This window comes from Fistularia commersonii, chromosome 13 (genome assembly GCF_037954325.1).
Source record: "Fistularia commersonii isolate RoL2024-O1a breed Wild chromosome 13, RoL_Fcom_v1.0, whole genome shotgun sequence".
In the NCBI taxonomy this organism is placed as follows: domain Eukaryota; kingdom Metazoa; phylum Chordata; class Actinopteri; order Syngnathiformes; family Fistulariidae; genus Fistularia; species Fistularia commersonii.
In genome coordinates, this window is record NC_141296.1 from 6,042,195 (window position 1) to 6,058,774 (window position 16,580).

The 16,580-nt window shown below is 42.9% G+C and overlaps 1 protein-coding gene across 1 annotated transcript in view; it reads left to right on the forward strand.

Moving 5' to 3' along the window:
* ccdc88b (coiled-coil and HOOK domain protein 88B) overlaps positions 1-7,372 on the forward strand; it is a 38,902-nt gene extending 31,530 nt beyond the window's left edge. Inside the window, exons 24-27 of the mRNA XM_086158629.1 lie at positions 1,444-1,589; positions 2,336-2,443; positions 3,689-3,834; positions 6,869-7,372. Coding sequence (XP_086014755.1) covers positions 1,444-1,589; positions 2,336-2,443; positions 3,689-3,834; positions 6,869-7,224 — 756 coding nt within the window. The 3' untranslated portion in view covers positions 7,225-7,372. The remainder of the gene's footprint in view (positions 1-1,443; positions 1,590-2,335; positions 2,444-3,688; positions 3,835-6,868) is intronic.
* The last annotated feature ends 9,208 nt before the right edge of the window (positions 7,373-16,580 follow it).

Genomic DNA, 16,580 nt, shown 5'->3' on the forward strand with positions numbered 1-16,580 from the left:
CCACCCAATGCTGAGTAACGTGATTTATTAATTGAGAAGAAACACTCGTCCGTCAGAGGGGACAAATATTTATGTTTACAGAACTTAGACAAACCAGGATTAGTGTTTTGTTTGCTACAAACATCGCTTAGGCTTGTAACAAGGGAGGGAGTCACACAGAAGGACTTGAGAAAAATTCAATAAAAACACTGGAGTGCGGCGGTGTGTGGGATCACCGCTGCAAAACTCAGGGGGGGGGGTGGGGGGGGGGGGGGGGGATGAGTCCGAGTGTTTGAAGTAGTGTCGGATGAGGTGCAAAACAAAATAACCCAAACAGTGAGTGAAAGTGTGTGTTGTGAAAAATGACAAACCCCTGAACAGGTCTCGCCGCGCAGACCGGCAGTTCTCCGGAAAAACCAATCGATGGCGCAGATCTCGGGCGGCGCCGGTGGTTTCTGTCGAGAGACATCAGAAATGTTCCTCTCATGTGATCAGGCACTTTTGCCGCTTTTGAAAACTGTAGCGTTGTGAAGGGGGGGACAGAAATCTCGATGTTTTGAGAAACGGACAAAATCCCCGCCTTTGATTCTGTTACCGGTTCTCTTAAAACATCCCCGGCGGTGGCGATAACATATCTCCCTGCCCGCGGTGACACGTCATGTTGCTTGACGGCTACGTGCTTCTTTGGTGTTTTATTTGGCCACCATTCACCGCCATTAATAACTCCCTTTGCGAATAGCTGCCTTTCGTATTGCAGGAAAATAAACTCAAGCGAGACTCGGGATATTTTTCGCCCCACGCGGGGAGGTGTCTCAGTCAACGCCATTTCTCCGCCTTGATCCCCAAGATAACTGCCAAACTGCCGTTCGCCTCATCGTCACATATATTGAACACGCGCGAATGGGGTATTGATTACGGATGCAAAATCTTACGGGGCTGTCATATTAGGTACAGTCGATGGATTTCAACACGAAAACATTAAACGGGTGACTATCGCAATGGCAAGGGGATCATTTTCACATGCAATCGCTACCAAGAATTATCTTTGCACAAAAAAAAAAAGCTATATTTCGTCGTTCGGTCTTTCAAATCTCTTTGTGTGACAGTCGACTCTGTGTCTTAAGTTAATTACACTTCCACGTCTTGTAAGCTTTTACCTTTCAGTCACCAATTACTGTCTCTTTGCACTGGTTTTGTGAAAACGACACCTACAATCCACCTACAAACGACTTGTCAACTAAGCATTAGCGGTTATGTATGTTTCTTCTAAGATCTTTTTATGTCATTTTGCATTTAGTTTGCCGCACATTTATTCTGTTAGATGTGTGTGGAAGAGACACAAGGACTTACACATTCACACTTCGGTATCAGACCAGAAACTCAATTTACTGTGATACTGAATCTGCCCATATAAACCTTGAGGTGTGTGTTTTTGTGTGTGTGTCTGTGCACGTGTGTGTGCAGCTGTTGACCCAGCTGAAGGGAAACATGGAGGAGGAGAACCGACAGCTGGCGGAGCAGAACCAGAATCTGCTAAAAGAAAACCGGGCCTTACTGGAGCAGAGCCTTGAGCGCCGTGACCAGCACTACACCCAACAGAGGGAGTACCAGTCAGTATGCATGGACACACACACACACACACACACCAAAAAAAAAAAAAAATATTGGAAAAAAAAAAAATATCAGCCACATATGATCAGCTCGATGAGACAAAAATAATGTTGAACTGCGTTGCTTTTGTGGGACGAAATAAATAAAAAAAGATAAAATACTGACGTGTTAGACAGTATCACAATACAATACAATAAAAGGAAATTCACATGAAAACCATTTACAACAAGAAAATGTAAATTTCTCATCCTGAGGTAGGCTTTGAATCCTGTGCTTTGTGAAGAGATTTCACAGAACACCATGTGGTAACCTCGCTGTGACTTCAGGGGAAAAAGAAAGATATCTGGAGTCGGTCTGTCAAATAAGAGATATTTCAGCTTTATATCATCTACTTTTCAAGTCCATTCAAAGTGACTCCTTCTTCTCTTTCTCCTCCTCGGCTGCTTTTATCAGAAATGTTGATCAGACCAGAGCGAGAAGTTTGGGAGATCCACCCTCTGCTGTAAATAAATGCCTGTCAAAAAATATTGTTGAGGTATTACTGTTGGTAAAAATATCAAGGCATGGAAAAGATTTTTTTTTTTTTTGTCTCTGGTTCTACATATTCAGAGAAACTGTAGGCGTTATTACAGAATAATCACATCTAATGAGATGTCGATGAAAGGTAGAAGAACTAAAATGTATCCGGCGGGCGTACTAGGTTCTGACTCAACCTTTTGTTTTTTTTTTTTTCCGTTTCCTTCAGGGAGAAGCTGGGTGAGCTTCGTCGAGAGAAGCAGAAATTAGTGGAAAAGATTATGGATCAGTATCGAGTCCTCGAACCCACCATGCAATCGCCAGGCAGCAAGGCCAAGTATAATTAATAATTTGTATTCCAATGCAACACAATTACCCTGCGGGATACCATCACACACACACACACACACACACATTTTGCTCAACAAATTCACAGTGGAAACTGTTTTAAATGCGTGGCTTGGAAAGAGCCAGCCCACATCCTCCGTTAGCACTAAAAATTGATTAGATACCAAATGAATCGGCTACTTTGATAACTGATTAATCAATATGGGTCGTTTATACGAAGAAAAACTCACTGGCTCCAGCTTATTAAAGAGGTTTCCAGGGAAGCCACGCTGAGCTACGGAAGCAGAAACCGGGGTTTTTTTCCAACATTTTTGGACGTCAAGGTCCGAATAACTATTCAATCAAGAACTGACGGGTCATTCACAATTATTCACGACCCTCGGTTGACATGTGAGGCTCCTTGCTGACTCTTGGCAGTCGAAGGAGATGATGAAGATGATCTCATCCCGGAAATAAAGCGAAGGTAGCCGAGGAGGATGTACGAGGTCTGCATGACATATTCAGTAATAAACGGTGCGAAAGATTGCAGTGAGATTGGAAATGTACCACAGCGGCTTGAAGGCCCACTCCCTGAAAATATATCCGAGATGTTAAAGAATGTAAGAATACAAAAAAGATTGAACTCCCTCAGATGTATGGGGTTGTCTCTTGACCCCGGCATATCCTGCATAATCCGGATTTCAGACAAATGATAATGAAAATATAAGCTCCTTCACAAAGGGAACGATCAATACAGGAGTCTTACACAGTTTTGTTATTTAGAATATATCTGTCCTTTTGACTTTTACCCACTCACAGAGAAAATGGGTTTTCCCCTCACAACACTTTGACAAAGAGGGGTAATGCATCAAAAAATACACAAGAAAAAAAACAGTAATATTTGTAAAATTGCTATCAAGACTCCACATAGGTAATGAATGTGTGAAATATAAGCAATTACAGTTGATAAACTGTAAACAACAAATCAACATTTGGGACTGTGTATTATTGTGTTATACTACGTCCCGCTCACATTATTTTCTTGTCCGTCTGGATATCAAATGAAAGAGCTTGTTATAATCGTGACATTACATTCGTGCGACACAAGGCATGCAGGGAGGAATCACATAGGGAAATAATTGGGAGTCACACTCACGTCAGTGTGCATGCATACAAACGCGGACACACACACACACACACACACGACGGACTAACTGTGTTTTGTTAATGTGGCCTGTCCTCCGCGGCCTCCCAGGAAATCTAACTGGATAGCGGACAGAATGAAGAAGCTAATCAAACCCCGTGGAGGAGTGAGAGAGGGGCGCGCCCTCTTCACTGCTGCGGGCAGTGTGGAAAACCTGGCCAACGGTGGCGAGTACACAGCAGACACACCTCAGGGTGGTGAGAGCACACACACACACACACACACACACACACACACACACACACACACACACCAGCAGACTCGACAAATGAGCCTACAGGCATGCATACAAATCATCTCATGACTACCAATTGTGGCTGCATCGATAGCACTCTCTCCCGCTGCAGAGTGCAAGGACTCACTGATAGCTTATTTCTCTGCTGCCACAAAGATTTCCGGGGAGCCTTTGTCTTTTTTACACACCTTGACTGTGGAAACGTATTTCCAATTTGCACATCTTATCAAAGCTGGGATTTAAGCCCCGACCTGCAGTTATCATATTTTTCTCTGCTTTGGACACGTTAGGATTTTCAACACTTTAGTTGAAATTTCTTGCTCAATTCAACAGCAGACAATATCGTGCATAACAACTTGACAGCGTATACGCCTTACAGAAATGTAACGCAACAGAATTAAGGCTCTGCATTACAAAATAAAGAGCTTTACTGCATGGATATCGATCAAATCTTAACCCGGGTTTTTAAGCCGACTAAAAGCCAAAGAATGGGATCAACCATTTTCTATATAAAAATTTGGATCTATCTATCTATCTATCTATCTATCTATCTATCTATCCATCCATCCATCCATCCATCCATCCATCCATCCATCCATCCATCCATCCATCCATCCATCCATCCATCCATCCATCCATCCATCCATCCAGTTACTTTAATATGAAACTGATGGCAAATTGTGTTAAACTATTTCAAAATCCAGATGTTAATATTGTTTTTCAAAGTTCTGAAGGGATGGATGTAAAAATCAAAGGAATAGGAAATAACAGAAGTAACACGGTAACCTGGGATCAACATAAAAACACAAGAAAAGTCATTTTTTTTGGAATGTGTGTAAATTATCTATATATAATCAGAGTTCCACTGACGTCCACTCTAGGACTTCAGTGCTATAGTGTAGTGGATTTACTTTATTATTATAAGAATTTTCATCATGATGGCCTGGTGGCAGATGAAGATTATTTCTAAAGATGAATCAAATTGGGAATGTCAGCATTTCAAGCTAAAGCTGACATTTCGGTTTTGGGCCAACATGCCTAAAAGATGAATTGCGGATTACTGCCAATGTACTGCTCATGCAGTCTAAAAAGCTAATATTAGTCCAGACCGTAATGATGGGAAAACCTACTAGAAATCCAAATATGACTGAGATTCCTCCGTAATTATAACCGTAAAGTGACCCCAACTCGGAACGGGGAGATGGTTAGCAGAAAGATAAGGATGTCGTGGAGTTGCGTTGGGTTCAGGTGTTTTATCCGTCCAGACAGCGTGGAATGCATGGAGAAGTTTAAGAAGAAGAAGCAGAATGACACCCTTAGTGGATATTTGTGCTGCGTGACACAAACAGTCCTTGTCGGACGCAGATTATTTCGTTTTCCACGGGAAAAGTATCGCTCTTTGGACAGAGAAACTACATGGAATTAGAATTAAGGGTCTCACATAAAAGTTCTCTAGTGAGACTTTTTTTTTATGTGCGTGAATGAATACTCATTCTACCAGCGGATTTATTTCACATGCAAATACGACCAGGGAGGATGAATGTCCGCTCCGTTAAAGATGATAAATCAAATTGTTGATGGACGACCGATAGACGACCACGGGTGAACATGTTTCAGAGGTTCTGAAGGAATCCCCCTCCATTTAAATATTCAAATGTATGTATCTTTAACCTTTTTTATTGTTTAACAAGTTCAACCCAGTTCAAAGTTCTTTCCTGCAGTGTGATTTTGAGTATCAGGGTCAGACAGTAAACTGATAGACCCGAGGCCATATTTGGATTTTAACTTACAATCAAATATGTACATATATTGAATAGATCACAATTCTGTCCAAATTTGCCCTCATTTACCCCGCAGACAGTCATCACATGTAGTTTTTGTTGCATTTTACTATTTTGCAATTTTAATAACTTGAGTTGAATAGCTTGGGTTATTACCTGGCCTCAAAGGATAAGTATTTCTTTTTCATGGCTGAACAATAGAGGCTAAAATATTCTGGAAAAAAAAAAAAACTGATTAAAAAAAGAAAAAAGACAAAAATGTGTTTTCAAAAAGCCCTTGAAATTAGAGTTTAAGTCGGTGTGAGTGAGGCCTGTGTGGCCCCGACAGCGTGGGGCAGGTTCGGACTAATAAACCGAAATGCATTTTAATTTTTTCATAATCAAAGTTATATTCATCTCACACCTGTGCGCCGCACGCAAGCGAGAAAGGAGAACAAGTCTGCTGCTTGTTTATTAGCTTTGGGGGAATCAGGCTGGAGGAGAGAAGATCAACACTGAGACCATCAAGGACGGATTCCTTCTTTGAAAAGCAGAGTAGAGTTGAATGTGAAAAAAAGTTCGAGAAGCGTCGGGCTTTGAATCGAGCAGACCGGCGAAGATTTGTAGGAACTCGACGCAAGTTCAACGGTTTGCTGATCTTCAATGCGCCAGAGCGACGTCTCGGTATCAACTTGGGGCCACGAAGTGGCTTCGAAGAGCGAACTCTGATGAAATAAGCGCATTTTCGCCTACGGTCACGCATTACGGCCCAGTTTTACAGCGGGGAACCTGCGACCTAAGTTTGCTAAAAATATACTGCTCAAAAAAATAAAGGGAACACTTGAACAACACAATGTAACTCCAAGTCAATCACACTTGTGTGAAATCATAGTGTCCACTCTGGAAGCAACACAGATTCATTTTGACTTGTTTTAAGGACATTACATCAAAGTTGGATCAGCCTGGAGTTTGTTTTTACACTTTAATTTTGAGTGTGATTCCTAATCCAGACCTCCATGGGTTGATACAATTGATTTCCATGAATCATTTTTGTGTGATTTTGTTGTCAGCACATTCAACTGTGTAAAGAGCAAAGTATTTCATAAGAATATTTCATTCATTTAGATCTAGGATGTGTTTTTTTTAGTGTTCCCTTTACTTTTTTTGAGCAGTGTATAAACGTTTACAAAAATTCAATAAAAGTAGTAATTTCCTGTCATTTCTGATCCTGCCCAGATCCTCGCAGCGCTCCGGTGTCTCCGTCCCCGATGAGAAAAGCTCCGTCCCAGACAGACGTTTCGATCCCCGCCAATCCTGCCCTCAGATCCGGTTCCGGGGGCCGTCGTAAGCTGGGATCCCGTCACGGCTGGGGTCTGGGTTTGGCCAGGGGAGGGGTTTCTCAGTCCTTCAGCCCAGGGGACAATAAAACAGCGCCACGCCAACGGCTGCGTTCCGGCCAGTGCACCTCAAATGCCCTTTTGGAAGGAGAACAAGATGAACCAAACGCACCCCATCTTGCAGACACGCCGCCGGCTGCTCGGGAGAGCAGTGAAGAGCACAAAGGCAGAGGTGAAGAGAAGGGAGCAGAGTGAGGTTCATGCCTTTTTCCCTCAAGTCGCATCAATTATTAATAGTCAGTTTCCATGGAACAAGAAAAGATGCAAAACATGTGGGAAGACTGCAGGGACCTGGAGAGGAATGATTGTTTATGCAAAAAAAAAATAAAAAAATAACTTCAAAGATGGAGAGTTGAAAAATGTTTGCAGAACATCTTAAAAGGTCTGAACAAATTAAAGTCGTATAAAAATTGGACTGTGGAGTAAAACCCCAGGGGAGTGGCCGCAACTTCTGGAATCATGGATGATATTCATTACGTTTTAATAAAACATGCTTATTAGAGCGGGATCCTTCTAGATTATCCTCTCTCCACTGACGACACCCAGTCGGGCTGAGAAAACACCTCACAAATTAAAAAACAAACATATGATAATCTGCACTCGTGGCTAAATATTCGGGGACAGCCTTTTCTCTGTCGAGTGTTTTGGAATATGTGTATAAATAAAGTCTCCAGTCGATGATTTCCGGAAGTATTTTAACAGTCGTATCATTGTAAAATAAATACTCAAAAAACGTATTACTCTCCGGTAGGTTGACTTGAAGAGCCCCTTTGCTTTTCCAGGGTAAGCTAATGAATGAATAATAACCATAAATTAAAAGTATTCATTAAAGACTCACACTTTACGATCAATACCTTCTAAATGTGTTTCTTTCTGACACGGAATCATAATTCAGCTGAGACGAGAGGAAGATGTATAGCTTTATAATTCCATAAATGCATATTGACGGACTTGTTGAGATATTTGGTAAATCTTGGTAAAAACGGCTTTCATTATCTTACCGTAGAGATTCACCTCAAATTGCAATATTATACTGCATTCATAAAACTTGACAAACTGCTGTGTGTGTATTCATGTCATTCTGCATTTTGTCAAATTAAATCTCCAGCTTTTAGAGCTGCATGTGTGTGAGAACGCTATTCAAATGCATAAACGCTACAGATCATTTTATCGGACACATAATATTGTAATATCGCGTGCGAAAAAATCCAACAGGAGCACAATAGACTTAATGCACGTCTTTTCGGACGTATACATCTCCTTGGATCGTCTAAAATGCTGAAATTCTCTTTTGAAGTATCAGATTTAAATAGCTGACCGTCTGTGAGAAAATGTTTGGAATGGAAAATTGAAACTAACAGCAACTCTAGTTTCAGCTCTGGAGAGTAAATAAAAAAAAACAAAAAACACAACAGTTTTCTTTAAGACAGTTGTGTTTAGAAGAAACCTAGAAAACTCTCCGGCACCACTTGAGAGTTGGATTAAAATAACAAAACTTATAACCCCTGGAATCAATATGTGTCGAGAGATAAAGCCAGAAAACCTGCCAAGATAAAAGTATGGTTGAGAATCGCATTTCATTTTTAGGGTTCTGCTAAAATCCAGTCACTGATGAAAAAAACAAATGCAACAAAAAACAAATGCCCTACCTTTTTTTTTTTTTTTTCTCTTTTGCGCCAAATGGTGTCAGTGTAGAGCTTTTCAGGCTCCGGCTGACGGACAGACCGACGCAAAGCTCACAGGGAACATTTGCATGGAGCTTTCCAAGCCAGCAGACCTGTAAGTTTGCCGTGAAGCTAAAAGGGGGCCTTCAAGAAGACGGGCACCTTCCGAGGAGCTTCTGCATCACAGATTAGGATGATGATATGTATGCACTTGCGGGAGGACAGTGAGTGTGTGACCCTGTGTGTGTGTGTGTGCGCGCGCATGTGCATACACACGACGACTCCAGGAAAGGAACGGCATTTCGTAGTGCTTTCTCCCAAGCCCCCTTTCCCAAACACACATCCTGAATTATGATTTGCAAATGACAAATGGATTGCTAATACAATTCATGAATTATGTAGTTGTCATGGTGACATTAATCAAAAAGCAGGCTCCTTCCCTCGGCTTCGAACATTGTGTTTGTGGAATTGAGATGCATGACTGGGGTTACACATTGAGCTGCCTAAGTGAGTGCGGGGCAAAGCGATAGCGAGATATTGGTTCTGCCACTCACTCACAGGCTTATTATGAGTGCGGCGCAACGATCACACACCCGCAGGCACACAGACAGGCAGGGCAAGGACAAAAAAAAGCGAAGGGTGAGGCTTGAAATCCTCAATGAGGAAACCTTTGTTGCACGATATGGCAACACCTGCAGCATTTCATTTAAAAAAAAAAAAAAAATTTTTTTTTTTAACCAATTTCTTGAATTTCACCACAGCGGCGAGATATTCTTGAAGAAAGAGGACGTATAGAAAACAGAAATGTTTTGATCCCTGTTTATTCAGCGACGTCTTGGCGGTGATATTTTGCAGGAGGCACGCAGGCGTAAAGAGCATCAACTCGTCTGAAATCAAGCCCGAGAGGGAGGAAAATAGCGAGAGAGAAATCATTGTATAAAAAAAAAAAGAGGTGATTATGTGCCATCGCTTCCCCCTGATTCTTAAAGCGGCGGATGATGGATGGCTGCCCCGGTTGACATCGCAGTTGGAATCTCGAGACTCAGCTGCTTAATTACTGATCACCTGAGGGGTGTAACACCATCAGCGAACATCCAATTTTCAAGCCTCCATCTTTATGTTTTGGCCTTTCTTCCTAAACGAAGACCTTCTCTCTCTCCCTGCAAGAAAAAAAATATATGTATATATATATATATATATATATATAAGTGTATATTTGCATTTCCTCTCTCGGTGAACGTTTTGCTTTGTTCCACAAGTGTCGGGAGCTTAAATGCATCTCTTCTCCTCGTTCCCCTCAGCCCCTTTACCTCCGCTCCTTTCGTGAGCCATCAAATTTTAATGACTGTGTCTTACTAAAGAGCCTCCGGTGACCGAAAACATCACTTAGGCCACTTAGTCCTCTAACTGAATGGGTTAGGCATCTGAGAGGGGGCATTAAGGGTTTTGTTTTCTTTGGCTTCCGTACGAGGTGACCTGTTTTTCCGAGGACCGTCTCTGTTTGATTAGAATCAACAGACGCCTATGAGACTTCGCTTTACGTTACTAAAAAGTCTTAATTAACGGATTGTGGCGGGGGGGGGGGGGGGGATTCTCGCGTGGCAGGGCCCCGCGCCTTTCGGGCAGCGGCGGGCCCGGAGTGCGGGGAGGTTATCTTAAATGGAGAAGTGGTGGTATAATTCAATTACTGATATTTTTGCTCCAGGAAACAGAAATAAGGAAGGGGATTATTGAGAGGGGACGGAGACTACTTGGAGAAATAACAAGCGGGTGTAGTGTGTGTGCACACACCGGCTGACCCCTGGACCTCTGCGCCTCGCAAAACTGTCAGAATCCCGATGCTTTCACTGGGCTTTTACTCAATGAGGTTAGCCCAAAGGTTAGTCTGTTCATCTATAACTTTCCTCCATCCATCTCTCCATCCCTCCTCTCTCTTTCATCATCGTCCACTCACAGGACAGATCCTCCTCTCCGAACGCCCCCGCCCTCGCTTTTTTTGCACTCCTTTCCCCTCCTTTCTCTCCCCGAGTGTATTAAGGGCTTTGACGCTCTCAGTAAAAGCTGATTTATTCTCTCGGTGGTATCGATCGTTTTTTGCATTAAAGATTATAATTCATTACCCCGGCCCCTTTTACTACATTAAACACTCAAAATAAAAATAAAACACCCACAGACACACGGACCTGCCGGGACCCCTTTGGCTGGCGGGATGGAAGAAAAAAAAAAAAAAAAAAAAAAGCTTGTGGAGGCCGTCTGTCCCGCGGGGCCCCGATCTCACCGTGTGGATCCGTGACGTGGACGGACGGACGGACTAGTATAAAAAGCAAAAGTGATTTGGACGTTATTGAAAGCACGGCAGAACGCACCACCCTCTGACAACTCACTGGCATCCGTCAGAATATAGATTCCTTCCAGACGGGTCAGGTTAGGGATTTGTGTACCGCCTTCGTTCACTCCCGTTTGTCAATAACGCCGGCCTCTATGGCATAGTAAGGATTTAAGAAGAGCCTTGTGTCCCCTATTGATTTTACCCAAATGGCTGCACCAATTCCCTGTACAAAACGAGATTGCCCTTCCCCATCGCCTTGACAGATTGATTTTATATCTCAGCTGTGAGGACTTGAGGACCAATCCTTCTGATTTTACCCCCTCGGACTGTCACTCTGCCAGACAATTTCCCTCTCCATCCTTACCTCTCTTATTTCTCCTTCCATTAGAGGACTCCTCTACCTGCAAGCTCTAACTTCTCTTTGTCCACCGCCCCTCCGCCGCCCCCCCGACACCCCCACCTTGCTTTCCCTCTGACAGGCTTTCAGACAGTAAATCAGAGACATTGATCCAGCACAGCGCCCAAGTGTCCTGGATTCTGCTAAAGAGCCATTTTCATTTCACAAGCAGTTTACCCCACCCCTCCCTCCCCGATACAAGCGCGCACGCACACACACACACACACGCACTCGTAAACACCACCTTCCTCCCACTTCTCTCGCTCTCTCCATCACGGCCTCATCCATACACATCACCCATCGCACCCAAAAAGCCAGATCCTCATCCTTCCTGAGTGCCGGCTGCTGCTGCTCTGCTCTCGCTGTGCTCTTCTTCCTCCACGCTTCCACTCTGCAAACGTCTTACAGAAGAAATAGGTTGAGAGGTCTAATACGTACCGCTGCACGCAGGGCTCCTTGATTTCCATATTTCAGGAGGTGTCATTTTGATTCCCTGTAATCAAAGTAACATCGATTTACTGCGGAAAGGTGAAGAGTAAACAAAGCTATATGGAACTTCTTCCTCTGCTTCTTTTCCCGGCCGCTGCTCCTTTCAGGGGCAACGACAGACGATCGTCTTCCTCCATCTAACGCTCTTCTCCATAAAAATCCATAAATTTCCTCTTCGGTCATCCTCCGGGCCTCCCGCCTGGCAATTCCGACCTCGGAATCCTTTACCTTTATATTCCCCGTCTCTCTATACGTGTCCAAAACATCTCGGTCTGACTTTATCTCCGAAACATCGAACACCCGCTGTCCGACTGATGGACTCATTCCCGATCCTATCCATCCTTGTCACTCAAAAAGAGAACCTCAACGTCTTCATCTCTGCTTCTTGTCTTTTCCTCAGTGCAACCTTCTGTTACCAGACAACATCGCTTGTCTCACCGCCGTCTTGCATTCCTTTCCTTTCATTCTGACTGATACTCTTATCACCCTTGAGGCTTTTCTCCGGCCGTTTCAACCTCCTCGCACACTTTTCTTCACCTCTTTTCGACACTCTCCATTGCCCTGGACTGTTGACCCCAAGTACTTAAATTCCTCCCCTTCTTTATCTCCACAGCGTTCCACTTGGGTCCCCCTCGTTCACACATATATTCCGTCTTGCTGCGGCTAACTTTCATTGCTCTTTCCAGAGCATACCTCCACCTCTCTAGATTTTCCTCAACCTGTTCTCTGCTGTCACTACAGATCACAATGTCATCTGCAAACATCATGGTCCATGGAGATTCCTGTCTAACCTCATCTGTCAGCCTGTCCATCAAAATGCAAACAAGGAGTTTTAGAGTTGATCCCCGATGAGGAACTATCTCCACCTTGAACTTTTGTGTCACACCCACAGCACATCTCACTTCGAGCATACATGTCTTGGACCAGTCTGACATACTTCTCTGCCACTCCAGACTTCCTCATACAGAGACATAGTTCTTCTCTCGCCATCCTGTCGATATGACTAGGGACATTGCACGGGAAAAAAAAAAAGCCATCAAGGGATAATTTAGCACGACCGAGCTGCTGCATTTCATACAAATAACAGAAAGCTGACATTTATATTTAAAATCTGGAGAGTGTACTCTAAAGCGTTAGCGGGCCTGTGACACACTGTGATGGAATATGTTTGTATTTAGGATAACTTCCTTTCAGAATTCATACAGCCTCTGCAGTCTGCACTGTCAAATCCGGACACACTTTCTGTCACGTCTGTGCTTGAGCAGGGAGGTGGGCAGAGAACGCCTACCGCATGTTTGTGAAACTTGAGAAGAAAAGCACAAAATAATCTTAAAAAAAAAAACAGCGGCAGTTACAGCTGTTGACATTCCATAGAACATATGAATCATCAGACATTGAACACGGTTAAAGTCATGTTAGCGTGTCAAACCTTCGACTGCGTGTCATAAGGGCGTACATTTATTACAAATCACTGTCACTGCCCCACATTGTGAATACATTTCAGAAGTTTCACTAAACCGTGACAGGAAATGTCACGGCTAAGTGAGACTCTGCAGCTGTCAGTGGTGCAGTACTGTATGTAAAACTCACAAAGCAGAGACCGTCACTTCGAAAAAGATATCGGGGCTAATGCGAACCGCCTCAAACGGTGTTTATGACCGTAATAAAGTAAACGTAGCCAAAAAACCTACATTTACACTGGGATTTTCAGCATTTTTTCTTCACCTAGCAAGATCCAGGGGAAGAAACGCCTCGTCTTGCTGTTTTCAGAAATCTCCGAATTCAAAGCTACTTGACTGCAAGAAAAAAAAACAAAAAAAGGTCTGTGTTTGCCAGGTCCGGTGTGTGACAACCGGAATGTCAACGTCAGAGGCCCGACCATCAGCCTGAAGCTTCAGGAGGCCCTTCAGGGAGATAAAGCCCCACAAGTGAAGAGGCCCCGTAAACCCGAGCGGTGGATACTACATGATATCTCTGAAGTGCCGCCGCTCGACATCGGACGGAGTTTATTGCGTTCGGATTAAACTGTAATTCTGAGATGACCGTAATTCTGCCCTTCTGCGCTTGTGTTTATGTTCACTGTCATATTCAACAGACAAAAAAAAACAAAAAACAAAGCAGGTCCGGCTGGTGGCAGAAATGCGGCACAACTTGGGGAAAAAGAAGAAGAAAAAGAAAAAGGAAAATGTTTCGCTGTCGGGGTTTTGGTGTGGAAAGATTGTTTCCTAGAAGGATTTCTGTCAGGGATATCGCCTTTTTTGACGCGGTTATGCAAATGTTCGTTAAATGTCTAAAAGAGGCACTTTTAAAAGTGAATGCTGAAAAGCATTCGTAATTCTTCAAATAACGTGCTGTTTTAAGGAGTCACTGCGGTACTTGGGTGTCAGAGACAGACGGGACAGAGATTTGTCAGATGTTCCATCGGCAGCGCACGGCGTCTTGTTGTGAAATGTTTGCAAAAATATGTGACTTCTCCCTTGTTTTCCGTGTGATCACATGTTTCTCATCATTTACCAGGCGCTCGTCTGGCCTGGTCTGCCTCCTCGTCTTCACATATCAGCTCCCCCCCCCCCCCCATCCTATTCTGCATCTGTCTCTTCTTGTGTTATTAAGTATGTAATTCTCTCGTCTCAAGTCTCACCCCCTGTCTGATCCTCTGATTTGTTCAGCTAAGACTGCTTGCTCGTTATTCTTGAGCTATGTCAGTTTGTTTACCTTTTTATTTTCATTTGTTATTCTCCTTCTTTCTTATGAATCTCAATCCTTGGTCGACTGCTACGCTACGCTCAACTAAACCGAATACGACCGTTCCTCGGAGAGATCGCCGAAAACAATCTGAATTCTCTGGCTGCGGGCCAAACAAATTGATCGGTTTCAAAGTCAAATATTTGAAATGACATCTAATAAGCACATCATGGGGATCGGTAGTTATTGGGCGAGAAATTCAGTATTAGCTTTACATGTCAGTAAATGTAATATATTTTCCTTCGCCGCACTCGGGGTCTTGGGGGGCCGGAACCGTTCCCTGCCGCCATTGGACGAGAGGCTGGATCGTTAGCCAATCACGGGGCCGTATAGAGACAAACGGACGCTCTCGGGTCTCCGATGAACCCGCTGCATGTTTTTGTCGGAATTACACCAAGAACTTGCTGAGAGGCCTGTAATATTTGATATTTTCTTGAGAAATACAGTATAGCTAAATATAAGATTCTTTTTTTTTTTCCCCAACTGAATGTTTTGTAAACATTGTATACTATGTTGTCATCTGTCGGTGAGCCATTGTGACTGAAGAGGCGATAATAATGTGCTAATTCTGTCACGTGGAGACGAAGGGCGAGAACCTTAATTCAGACAGGCTGCAAGGCAAGAATCTTTAAATTCTGGTATTGCAGCCTGTTTTTCTGAATTAAGAAATTTCAGATGTATGTAGTATGTTTACACCAAATTAGCTGAAACAAACATTTGTAATATCAAACTGCTTTCTGAAGAAAGGAACAGCACAAAAGAAAAGCAGCTTACATCCACGGCGACACACAAGACGCAGGGGCTTGTCAGCTCAGAAGCTGCATTCTTCCTGGGCTGCTGTGTAAAAAGCCCAGGCAGGCAGAAGCCTTCTTCGACCAGGGAATGAACGAATTTAAAATAAATTGAGATGGTCTCACATAACCGGTCACCTAGCAACTGTGAAGGCTACAGCTTATAAGCAGAAAACAGGCATCCCATCCAGCTCAGCCATTCACCTGCTCGGCCGAACCAAATGATTTAAAACTCATTTTCCGAGGCGTGACAAAACTGAATGGGCCATGTTGAATCTATTTATGCATGTTGTCAAATCGACTGTAAATGAACTCGAATTAAATTATCAGCAACTTAATCCCATTGACTGATCGCATTATTCAGCATGAGATGGAATATAACAAAAAAATTTCAGCAGAAACAAGTCAAGAGCTTACCTGTTGAATGCACGTCTTCAGCTTGAGCTCAACCCGAGCCAAAAAACACATGGCTGGTTCTGGACTGGGTTATATATACATGTTAGATTTAGACTGGAATACAGAGATGTATACAGGACTGTCTCAGAAAATTAGAATATTGTGATAAACTTTTTAACTCCTCTTCCCTCAGCCGCAGGGAATCTTCAAATCTTTGTACTTAAGACCTTAAAACACTTGATAGCCTTACCCTTGACAATTCATATTTTATTGTATTTCTTATTCTCCCTCCTTCCTACTATTATCTATTATTGTTATTTTTTTTGCTTGAAACTCTGGCCCAACAATTTCCTTCGGGATAAATGAAGTTGTTTTTATCTTATCTTATCTTAAAGTTCTTTGTCTTCTGTAATGCAATTACAGAAACAAAAAAGTCATACATTCTGGATTCATTACAAATCAACTGAAACATTGCAAACCATTGTATTATTGTAAAATTGCTGATTATGGCTTACATATTAAGAAAAGTCAAAAATCCTATCTCAAAATATTAGAATATCATTGTATTTTTCATTGCATTACAGAGGAAAAAGAACTTTATCACAATATTCTCTTTTTCTGAGACAGTCCTGTATGTGTGTGTGTGTGTGTGTGTGTGTGTGTGTGTGTGTGTGTGTTTGTGTGTGTGTTAGATGGTTTAATAAACTACAACTACAAGTGAAGTACATCAGGGCAGGGAC